The sequence below is a fragment of the Gigantopelta aegis genome, chromosome 10, assembly GCF_016097555.1.
Source record: "Gigantopelta aegis isolate Gae_Host chromosome 10, Gae_host_genome, whole genome shotgun sequence".
NCBI lineage: Eukaryota > Metazoa > Mollusca > Gastropoda > Neomphalida > Peltospiridae > Gigantopelta > Gigantopelta aegis.
Window position 1 is genome coordinate 9,972,766 of NC_054708.1, and position 12,765 is coordinate 9,985,530.

The following is a 12,765-nucleotide window of genomic DNA, read 5'->3' on the forward strand; positions in this document are numbered from 1 at the left end:
GTTTTTTCAGTCTGCTGTATACTAAATTTTACATATCAGTGACAAATGGTAGCCTTTATTTGTTATTTATAAAAGAAAATTATTAGTCTAATCATACACCAGGGAATGGGCATTTTTCCTCCAAATGTATCTTATTTTGTTTCAGTACTGGGCTGATATTTAGTCATTTTACAATAGCGTTAACTTCCGCAAGCTGCACAGAGGTTATAGAATACGGTGGCCAGATGTCCGAGGACAGTGGTTTTTAGATTCGGGCAACTAAAAATTACTTTTTGCGATCCCGATGGCAAATGGTGAATAATAATAATAATAATAATAAATTTACAACGCTACGATCGTACGAAAACAAAAGAAACATCTACATGTCACTTCTTTCGATTTGCAAGCATTAAAGAAACTGTTTTATAAAACGTTTTCTTTTGTATTTTGTTTTAACTTTATGTTTGAGCTAAAAGTAACTTTGAGGTAACCGATCAGGTAATCCACAGTTTACGCAAATATAATTCACGTAACCGAACAATTAGTTACCTAGGTAAAAACCACGTGAACCGACTTCCGGTTACCTCAGATTTCGAAATATTGTCCCCTGTACATCTCTAGTTTTGCTACTTGAAATTATGCACCACTGAACATATCTGCTTGAGATTTTACTATTAAAGACATAAAAAAATATTTTTTTTATATTTTAAAAAATTCTTTACCGTTATTTGCCCCTTTTTGTGAAAATAGCCCATACAAAAGATCCCTTTTCTGCTAATGGAAAACTGTAGTGTCACAAATTACCAAATGTTTAACACCCAGTTGCCAATGATTAATGAATTAATGTTCTCCAGTGGTGTCATTAAACAAAATAAACTTTGATTTTTATTTTCATTTTTTCATTGCAGGTATTATGCTGCATTTCCAGCTCTTCCTGGGGAAGGTTCACCACAGAATGTGTCACCTTCCTTGACAGAAGACAATGTCTGGCGGCGAAATCCTTTTACTGGAACCCTTGCTGGTGATACTTACGAGAGTAAAGATAAAAATGATGATGGTGATGATAAGAAATCTCCACCAGCATTTGAAAAATATTCGCATAATGTCAATAAAAAAGTATCCACCAATACAAAGCTGCGGGATGAAAAAGAAAATCATCATCCACAGCCAAAATTTAAAAATCAGAGAAAAGCATCACCTGGTGGAAATAAGGTGAAGCAAAATGCAAAGAAAGGAAATTTTGAAGGAAAGAATCGAAAAGGTGCTCACTTGTTAAACTGGCAATTTACTGGTCAAGATAGCATTGCAAAGGAATCATTTTTGTCTGCTGAACACAAAAGTGATTCACTAGATCCAAAGGAAGAACAGTACTGCAACATGGTAGAGAATATGCTAAAAGAATTACTGCTTGGAGAAAAGGAAAAATGTCATTTTTCAAGAATGGAAAAATACTTTCCAAGTCCAAACTACAAGTACAGCTCGATACCTCAGTGGTATGAAGAAAATATTTATAACAGAGAATTTTTGGAAAATGATGACTGGTATACCAAGCCACTTGAAAATATATTTGCAACACCTGTATCGAAGGCTCAGCGTTTATACAAACGGCATAGTTACCCTCCAGCTGTATTTAGTTGTGATGAGAGATTGAATTGGGAAGACCTGTTTCCAGATCCAGTCTTGTACCTTGAAAAGCCTGAAGAATCGTATCAGTGTAACAGTCCTGATGCTAATTCCGAAGATGTAGAGAGCAGTAAAGATGTCACGAAGTCAGATGCTGAGATTGGATGTACAATACAAGATAATAAGGTAGTTCATTGTGAAGACCATCTTGAAGAAGCTTCTCGTGCTGGATTGGATGAAGTTCATCAGCCTGAAGTGGATGGATTCTTCACAGGGCAAAATACTGATGTTACAAGCACAGTCCAGAGTTTTCCACTAGTTTGTGTTCACTCTGATAGTGAACCAAACACCAGTGGAAATCTAGTGGATGTGGCTGTTGCAGAAAGTGATGGAATCGTCTTTAGCAACTTGTCAGCACCGCTGTCAATAGGAAAGGAAGAAGATGAAACGGATGTCATTGATGATTTACTGAAATCGGTGGAAAAACACTGGGACACTTACACTATTTCTAATGATGCTAGCAGTACTGTTTCCAGTTCTGACAAAGGCTGTTTAAGCGACACTACGGAAGTGTCCCCGTGCATTACAGATGTCAGTCAACAGGCCAGTCCGTTTCCAGATATGCTACTGCTGCTGAATTACGGCGAAGACAGCAGGTCTGAGCCAGGGGTTCGCTTGGTTAACTCTGATGATGATGATAATAACTTTGCCACTCTGGTCGACTTGCAGAATGTATTTGGACCAAATAGTACAGAGTTCGAAAGCAACATTCTTGAAGATGTTCAGTGGGATAATACTTCATCGAGGCAAGACTTGGGGAAAGAATGGCTTCCTTACAATATGCGTAGTTGCAGTTTGTCTCAAGTCTTTGAAGATGAAGCTGGTGGGGGAGAAGATTATTTTAGGATACAGAGAACACTTGAATGCTGTTTTCTTGAAAGGAATGATCAGTCAGATAATATTTCAGCAGAAAAATTACCAGGAAAGGAATTCTTTCCTTTCACAGTGCACACTTGCAGTTCTAGTGATGATACAGATGCAAGTGGAGAATCCTTTGTTGATGTTAAATGTATGTTGGCTAGCTGCCAGGAAATGGATTGCCCACATTTGAAGGATGCCTTCTCTGTATTGTTTAATTTAGAAAGCGATGATGATGATAATGATGATACTTTTGTTGAGAACAAGGATCAGGTGCTAGAACAACTGCCAGCTATTGGTAGCGGAAGGGAAGGTGAGATTGACGAAAGTGCCTGTTTTCCAACAGATCTCTTGAGTTCTTTTGGTCCTGTTGGTGATTACTCAGGAAATTCAGATTGTTTGCTGTTTGGTTTACCTCAACTCGTTGATACCAGTTATTTGTTAGATTTGTTTGGACTGAGTGAAACGGGTCCCAGAGTTTCCCGATCTCCAGCGTTTTTGTTTCATCTCACCCCTGTAAACGAAGGCGGTTCCTCGTGCTGGCACAACCGAGTTTTCCTAGATGAATTTGAATGCTCCTTGAGCTTTGAGGAGTTCTGCCAATCGTCACCTAGGATGTTTTGGGATGATTTATTGAAGAATGAAATGTCAAATGTGGAGGGCAGATCGCAGGGACAACAAACTGTGAAACCATTGTACCATCTGTGGGATGTGAACAGCAACAAAAAGGTCCCTCCAATGTCAGATACGAGTGATGTGTGGAACAGCATCCTCAGTCTGTGTGTTCTCACACCAGAGTACACAGTTGGTGATGACATTTTCTCTTCTCAGAGCCACGAAACTGGGGATTCTGCAGCTTTTGCAATAGAAGATTCTGTCTTGGATCTCCAGTTTCTAGAGGAATTTGGTGAAAACAAACATTATTTATATGACAGGAGTTTTTTTGAAGGAAGTCTCCCAAAATTTTGGCACAATTCTTGGACATGTGAATCATTTGACTCTGCTTTCGGTAAAAATTATGGTTTTGTACCCTCCAAGAACTCTGCTTTTATGGGTGTTGTACCAAGAGCATTTCATCATGTTCAAAGTGCACCAAACCTGACTTACAGTAGGCTACTCAGTCCACTTATGGGAACTGATAATTTTGAAAAAACGCGTCAACCTCCATACTCACCAACTGAGCACTTGTACTTTTCATCAGAAACACATTTCCGACCCATTCAAACACCAGTAGGTACTCCAGATGCAGAATATCAACCAAATGACTTGTTTGGTGGTGCTTCTGCTAGCACAGGTACTCCATACCAGCAATACCGAGATGTTACCGATGAGCAAGAGATGAAATTCAGACCCAAGTTCAAAATCCTGAAATACCTTGACAAATACATTCAAACTGGAAGCAGTTTAGATGAAAACAGTGTCCCTGGATCTGACATGGTGGTGGTTCTTTGTGCTGCTGAAGCACAGGAATGTTCAGAAAATACTTTAGATTTACCAGCTGTAACACAAGAACAGACCGCCGTGGTCATAGCTAAAGAGAAAACTGAAGAAGGATCTGTTACTGATTTCCTTCAGGAAACTGAAAATCCCAGTCTTGAGAAATACAAAGAAGATAATGAGTCAGTCTTGTCTGTCCCACCTGGATTTGAAAAATTGGCAGCCTCTCAGAGTTTTATAATAAATGACGGTGAAGGGGATAAAGTGCAACCTGATGGCAATAATATGATTGGAACTGATGGAATTATCTTTCATGATGCAGTTGTTGGTCCATTGTCAAACTGGAAAGAAGATCTTACAGATTCCTCTGATACATGCAGTCCTGAGAACCCAGGTGAATCAGAGTGTGAAGCATCACAGGTGATCTTCGGTGATAAATCTGAGCATAGTGATGTATTTACACAGGATGAGGAAAATGCAGGGAAACAAGATCTGTGCTTATGGGACCTTCCACAACCAAGTGAGGGCGATAGCATCTGGATGCCATTGCAGTCCACTGTGGAGAAATCCGAGTCGGTCGATGTTAAAATGAGGTCTGATGTTGGCAATATATGGAAAAGTTCATATGAGATGGAAGATGAAGCAGGCAGTATTTGGAAAGTTCCATCTGAAACAAAGGATGAATCAGATGGCATTTGGAATATGCCAACATCTGAGATAGAAAACGAAGCACAAAATATTTGGGATCTCCCTCCACGTGAGGTGGAGAATGACGCACAAAGTATTTGGAAAATTTCCACGTCTGAGACAGACAATGAAACCACTGTTCAGTGTATGCCATTTTTGAAATGGGCATTTTCTGTTGAGTCTGATTATGAAGTCAACATTGAATCCATTTGGCAACCACCCGGTTCCTGTAATAGTACGGATCATCTTGACTGGGACAACAAATTGGGCCAAGACAACATCATAGCGGTCAGTCACAATTCTGTGTGGGCAGTGAGAGAGATGAAAGATCAAATTTCTTCTGTTGAAAACACAGCCTTGAAAGATATATGGGCTTCAGAATCGAGGACAGAGTCCATTAAACATCCTTCTGATAAAGAAGAGTATGATCTGCTGACTGCAAATTACAGTGGTGAACCGTCTTGGAGTGCTGGGTACGAGAAAGCATATTCACATAATGAGAAAAATAACTTTTTCTTAGCTCCAGAAAAAGAAGAAAGTCCCATTGGACATTGTTTCCAAAGTGATGAACAAAGCAATATGTATTATACAGAGGGAGAGCCTGCCAGTCCCTCCAAAACTGTGTGTAAAATGAGAGAGTTCTGTGATGACGGAGAAGGTGACAGTGTTAAAACACATCACTCCAATGACCTGTACAATTACTACCTACAGAACTACCCTGAAATGGAATCCTTTGTTCTTAGTTCAGATCTGGAGGAGTGTACAGAGAAACAGGTACGTTATATGTTTAATAGCACAAATTGCACCTTGTGTCAAATTTATACATGCAGGCCCTCGAATTCCACAGAAACAATCGTTTCCGGTACCATGTCAGTAAAATCATGGAACTGAAATTTCATTTCCCATTATTATTATGTCGAGTACAACTATTCAACAAAAATAATATATATATAATTATTTTTAAAAACCAGTTTCTAATGGGTATCCGTTGCGGAACTGAAAACATGTTTCCCATGAAATTTTAAATAATATGAAATATATTAGATAAGATTTAATTGTTGTAGGCTTGATTACTGGTAGGTCATCCTTAAAGAAATATATTTACTGTAACCTAATTGAATAGTAAATTCATTGTTTTTAGCTGTAATTTCTTTTAAAAAGCATGTACTGATTTGGTACTGAAATGTGGTTACAGCTTGACATTTGGGCCTAATAATATGTGTCCCTGTGTCTGTGTAGATTTCAGTTTGGCACATTTATATTTAAAGTAAAAGCATAGTGTCATGGATTATAAATCAAATTTATATATTTTGAAATAATAATTTGTTGAGCCAGTTAGTTGGTCCCATATACCTTTAATGTGGAAGGTAAAAACAATGTCATGTAGATGTAGACAAGACTTTACATTTTCATATATATATATATATATATATTATGTATGTAAGAAGGACTTATAATTATTAGGATTGTGACCTTTGTCTTATTCACCAGAATCGACCATACAAATTGCCAAATTTTACCTTTAGTACTTATTCAGTGTCTGATTTCTTTTCATATGTATATGCGGCATATTTACATCAATTTTGTCACTTAAAATGTAGGAACAGATACAGTTAATATGTTCCACGACAATTGATTATGGATTTTTATAATTTGGTTATTATATTGGTAGATCCGAACCAATACATTTTCCATTATAATGGATCATTGGAACGTCACTACTTCGATTGGTGCAGTTTTATCAAGTGAGCAGTGGGCTTTGTTTTATTAGATCTTGTAAAACCCTAAGCTATTGATAAAAGTTCTCACATTTCCCATTGTATCATTGTAGTTACCTAACATTTGTACTGTATTAGTAGTTAAATCCTTTTACAATGTAGACTTAAATTTGTATGCGACTGTAAATTTATAAACTAGAATAAACAAATAAGTATTTTCATGATCTACATGTACATAAAAATGCTTGCAAAATAAAATAAAATTTTGCATGATAAAAACATTTAATATTCTTCAAGTCAAATGATGTTCTTTTTAATATTTCAGGATTATGATTTTGGTAGTCTAGTGCCTATACCTCAACAAGCTGTTTTCTCCTCTGACTTGGAAAAACAGTGGTTGGACAAAAAATCGCATGCTGTGATAGATAATAGAAGACGATCTCAGAAAAATAGAATTTTCAAAGGTTTGGAAATTATTTTTGCTTTGTAATTTTTTTTTACCATTGTGGTATATTCTTAAAAAAATAACTGTGGTTTACACAAACTAATTGGGCACTTTTAAGAATTAGCCTGCTTGCCAAATGCGAGAGGGAATTCTGATGGTACATTTCTTTTATTGATAAACGGGGCAGAAATATCAAATATCTCACTAGTTGATCTGACCAGTACCAGCCAAAATGTCGTAGTCCACTAGGATTGTTACATGGTTATGCATCCATTTTAAATAAAATGAAATTGAGATTTCATTTTTATTTACTTTTTCAGTCTACAGTGATAGAATTATGGATAATTTTTCACTAGTCCACCGGACAAATACATCTAGAAATTACTTGTCCACCAATATTTTCACTTGTCCAAATAAATGGTTTGTTTTATTCAAATACCAGGATGATGTTTTTGATTGCTAAAAATAAAATTGCAGTGAAAATTTCTATCTTGTTGTCCACTGGACAACCACCAAAGAACATTTTGCTTGTCTGAACAGATTTTCATTTGTCGGGACAAACGGACATGTTCTTATTTCGAATACTGGTCTACTTAATTTAAAGTGGGTGAAACCGAGTAATTAAAATACATTTTTATATTTGTTTTGAAACTAAACAAATAAAAACATCAAGCTAGCTTAGTTCAAAAACCTTCTTCTTCTTTTTTTTTTGTGGTGCCTAATCTTATTCTAAACTCTGCAGTATGGCAACAAAGGATCTAAATGATTAGGGCATATACTTACTCGTGGCATGATTTAGCTTAGTCGGTTGAGTGCTCACTTGAGGTGCTTGCGTCGCAGGATTGAACCACTTCGGATCCATTCAACTGATTGTTTTTTTCTCTCGTTCCAACCAGTGCACCACAACTGGTCAAAGGCTGTGGTATGTGCTTTCTTGTCTGTGGGAAAGTGCATATAAAAGATTCCTTGTTGCATTAGGAAAAATGTAGCGGGTTTCCTCTGATGACTGTGTGTCAGAATAACTAAATGTTTGACATCCAGTAGCCGATGATTAATTAATCAATGTGCTCTAGTGATGTCGTTAAACAAAACAAACTTTCTTCTTTCTGTTATTGTACAAGATACACTGTAGGTTGGTGTAGTAGGCCTATATATACTACTCAAAAGAATTTAAGGGTCAGATGATATTTTCGACAAAACAAACAAACTTTATATACTTATATACTTATTCACCATTTTGATCCCTTGGAGACAGTTTAGATTCAATAACAAAATATACCTTTAACATTTATTACAGGTGGAAGTAGAAAACCATGCAGTTTCTTCTTGGATGGAAACTGCCGCAGGTCAGACTGTAAGTTTTCTCATGATATCTCCAACATCACATGTCGCTTCTGGGAGGCTGGCCAGTGTTTTAAGGGCTCTCTTTGTCCTTTTCTCCATGGTTACCCAAGGTATGTTTCACGTGTTTTATTTGTGTTATGCTCATGCCAAAATAGCCAAACCTGCATCTCACAGTGAACTTGATTTTATTAATTACTTTTAGTTTTTTTATAATCCATGTCATTTTCCATAACATTAATGTAATAAAAATAATTTTAATGCATTATTTTATTACAGATTTTAAAATTATCTTAGCAGAAAAATTGTTCAGGTTCAAAATATTGTGGAACATATTTTTACCGTTAGCCAAATATTCAAAATTAAAATGCCTGTTATCCAACTGTCGTATGTTAAAACAATTTTGTGCATTGTACATCCAACCACAAGGCCTCAGTATTTTACATTTTATAAAAAAACAGTTTTTCTATTCTGTGTCCTGTGATCAATGGAATCCATGGGAGACTGTTTTTTAGTAATCATGACAATGGTGGACTAAGTTCCATGATTTTGCTCAAACGCTACCAAAACTTCAGGATGATTTCAGTTGTATCATATTATAATATCAAAGAGGTTATGGTTATATTGTTTCAGGGTATAGATGACCTGTAGAGTGTGCATGTATTTCTGGGGTATCAATTATAAAGTATTATTTTATGTTTTGCTTTGTTTTCATTGATTTTCATGTTTTACTTTTCCCAGTGATGTTTCTTCATCCTCGCCAGATGTACAAGTACAGCTATCGAAAGAGCAATTCCCTGAACTTGAACGGAGTGCAAAATGTTTGGTATGTGATTGATAACAAGTGAAAAACATCTATTCTGTATCTAGATACAATAATAATAATTGGTAACCAGTCAATTCGTACCATAATCATTTTGTACCATAGTCATTTCGTACCCAATTTTACCATTTCGTACCCAAGTCATTTCGTACCCTGGTCATTTCGTACCATGTCTGTTTGGTCATTTCGTACATTGGTCATTTCGTACCTCAATCATTTATTGTGCAGCTTAGTTGACTGATAGATAGTCAAATGTCGAATTACTGATTTAAAAAATAACATTACGCTAATGCAGCTATATGGAACCCCACCCTTAAGAAAAAACCCCAAAAAACAGATAACAAGAAAAAGATTATATATTACTTTTATTACTTTTATCTTCAAACGTTTCCATTCATCATTATATTAATTACCAACAAGCACTTTGTGTTAGAATAACATATCAAGATCTTCTAAGACAAGCTGATCTCAGAAAAACCTTATAATTACTCACGAAGACCGGGGGGGGGGGGGGGGGGGGTCGTCCGTCCTCATATGAATGATCATCAGTGGCAATATACTGTAACAGGATGACTGGGTTCTTTACTGGATGATTTCTTGTAATTAATAAAATAAATGACCGAACAAACACAATTTGAAAGGTAACCAAAACGATAGATATTTATTTACAAATGACAACTAAAGAAGGCATATTATACATGATACACAAAATAGATGAATAATAAATAATAAAATTGTATGTTTATTTCCCAAAAATTGCTACTCACTGTCTCGGAAGTTAATCCAACTTTTAAAAACCAAACATAACACAAGAATCGAAAACTAAGAAGAACCCCAAGTGTTCCGAAATGTTTTTAGCCGTAAGTTCTCACCTCTCAGTTTACTTAAGACCAACCTAAGGTTATCTAACGCTGAGCTAAAGCTATTTCCATACACTATCACATCATCTATATACACTAAACACTTCTCCCAGTGTAAACCTCTTAGAACTAGATCCATTAATCTTTCAAACGTTGCAGGGGCATTAGACAGACCAAAGCTCATCACACGAAACTGAAACAGTCCTTTGTGTGTAGCAAAAGCCGTCTTTTCTTTATCTTCCTCTGCCATAGAAACTTGAAAATACCCACTAGCTAGATCTAAAGTACTAAACCATTTAGCACCAGCAAGAGCATCGAGCGAATCGTCGATTCTAGGAAGAGGATAAGCATCTTTATGAGTTACATCATTTAACCAGCGATAGTCTACACAAAATCTGACGCTACCATCCTTTTTCTTAACTAAACATACAGGAGCTGACCAAGGACTAAAACTGGGTTCAATAATACCTTCCTTTAACATTTTGTCTATCTCTTTTTCAACAACTTCCTTTTGAGCTATGGGTAATCGGTGAGGGGGCAATTTAATGGGTTTAGCATATCCAGTATCTATGTAGTGTTTAACTAGATCTGTTCGACCCAATTTATCCTTAGGACCAACAAAACTATCACTAAACTCCCTGATCAATTTCTCGGCTTGCTCACCCTCCTCTTTAGTAAGATGTTTTACACTTTGTTCTAATAAATCTGTCAGATGTTCAGGTAATTCCTCGATAGTTTCGAGCAAATTCCCTGTTTCTCTGATAGAATTCACTCTATTGTTATCGGTTTTTGTAACTCCACATACCATCTCTAATGTAGCAACCGAATAACCTTTTTCTTACCTAACATACTCAGATCCAGAATTCAACACTGAAAACAGAATTTCATCTTGTTTCACTTGAACCAAGGACTTAGGCATCAATAATCCCATTTTCTCTACACTACCATCAACTGGTCCCTTGATAATCATTTCAGTTTCTGAAGGAATTATAACATTTTCACTCAATCTAATATGTGCAATCACATTGTCTACCTCATGATGCAACCATAACTCATTATCTGGCATCTTGAGAACTCCTTTGTAACAAACAAAATAGCAAAATTTAATTCAAGAACATCTAAACCAACTATTCCTGCGAGTCCACCAAGATCAGCTACAATTATTTCATGCTCATACACTTTCTTTCCCAGTTTAATTGAAAATAAAGCCTGGCCATACACGTCTGCGGTACAGGTTTATTTGAGCCTAAAGTGTCGTAAACCTTTCTCGAAATTACCGTAGCAACCGAACCGGTATCTACTAGCATTTCGACACTAACCACCCCTACCCGGGCATTAGTAAACCAGCAAGTATTCCCAATAGCTGTTAATCTACTCAGTGGGCCCTCAGATGTTTTTGAACCAACATTAACTTTAACAGATCTAAAGGCTGAACTTTGGGCCTCAAGCTCAGCCTGTTCTAGTTTAACGCATTTTGGGCATTACCTACCTCCGAAGAAACCAAACTTTTATTCCCTCTTTGGGGACAACTATACTGAAAATGCCCCTTTTTATGGCACCTGAAACACTCAACATTTTCCATATTTCCCCTTGACCGTTTAGAAATAAAATTTGACCTAGAGCGATAACTAAGTTCAGATAACTGAGTTTTCAGTTCTTTTATCATCTGAACATTTTGAGACGTCATATCTTTAATTGCTAATGCAATATCCTCCATTTGTTTATTTTGTAAGTTGGTTTCTAATTTATGTGATCCGTTTGGACTTTTTGCTGTGACTACTGGACAAACAGGCGACCTAACATCGTCAGTATCACAATCTTTGTTATATGGTTTCCTACTTATTTGAGTACCCTCAAATGCTTCAAACTCAACACCGGCCTCGGTGGCGCAGTGGTTAAGCCATCGGACTACAGGCTGGTAGGTACAGGGTTCGCAGCCCGGTACCGGCTCCAACCCAGAGCGAGTTCTTAAGGGCTCAATGGGTAGGTGTAAGGCCACTACACCCTCTTCTCTCTCACTAACGACTAACCAACTAACAACTAACCCACTGTCCTGGACAGACAGCCCAGATAGCTGAGGTGTGTGCCCAGGACAGCGTGCTTGAACCTTAATTGGATATAAGCACGAAAATAAGTTCAAAATCAAAAATCAAACTCAACAGCTAACCCTATAGCCGAATCAAGAGATTTTGGGTGTCCAAACTGAACATGTCTTTTAACATCAAGAGAACCCAACCCACTAGTAAACTAGGCCTATGTCAAAAGTGTTATCGTGCTTTCTGTTCGGAGTATTTTCAGAATAAAATGTTTCATCAGAATTTAGCATTTTCCTGTTGGTCGCTTCCGAAAAACGGACATTCTGACCACGGGAAAATACATGTATAGGGCTCGGCGGACCTTGTAGTTGTGTGTCGGAAATATTCGAGCAATTATTGTTGGAATTACAAACAATAGCCCTGTGTGATATTTCTTTCGGATTTGTACTTGTTGGATTTAAGTCTACAGCAGGTAGGTGACATTCGGAACTGACAGAACTACTTTCAGTCACCATTTTGTCGGACGTAGCGAGTGGTTCGGTGCTTTCGGGAGTCAACTCGATACGAGTCTGTCCCGTTGACGTAAACCACCTTGCAAAACTGGTCAAAATATTTTTAATAAAAGCCATGATTTTAAAAGCAATAAAGCAGACACATTTATTTGATAAAATTTAAAAATATATATCTATTTTCAAAGTCTAATGTATGGCGTATGTATTCATACGCCTTGCATTCATCAACTGGGCCAAATAAATTTATAAAAACAAAGAAACAAAAATGGTTCTTCCAAAATAAAAATAAAAATTTATAAAAAAATTGTTCGGTCTAATTAAATTTTAAATTTAGAAAATCATCCCACTTCTGACACCAAATGTAACAGGATGACTGGGTTCTTTAC

The 12,765-nt window shown here is 36.7% G+C and overlaps 1 protein-coding gene across 5 annotated transcripts in view; it reads left to right on the forward strand.

Moving 5' to 3' along the window:
- Positions 1–12,765, forward strand: part of LOC121382810 — a 49,285-nt gene that overhangs the window by 15,244 nt on the left and 21,276 nt on the right. For all 5 annotated transcript variants that reach the window (XR_005959221.1, XR_005959222.1, XM_041512433.1 and 2 more), the window contains exons 5-8: positions 888–5,418; positions 6,688–6,826; positions 8,105–8,261; positions 8,890–8,974. Coding sequence is in view for 3 of the 5 variants with exons in the window: in XM_041512433.1 (XP_041368367.1) it covers positions 888–5,418; positions 6,688–6,826; positions 8,105–8,261; positions 8,890–8,974 (4,912 nt within the window). In the remaining 2 variants the exon portion in view is untranslated. The remainder of the gene's footprint in view (positions 1–887; positions 5,419–6,687; positions 6,827–8,104; positions 8,262–8,889; positions 8,975–12,765) is intronic.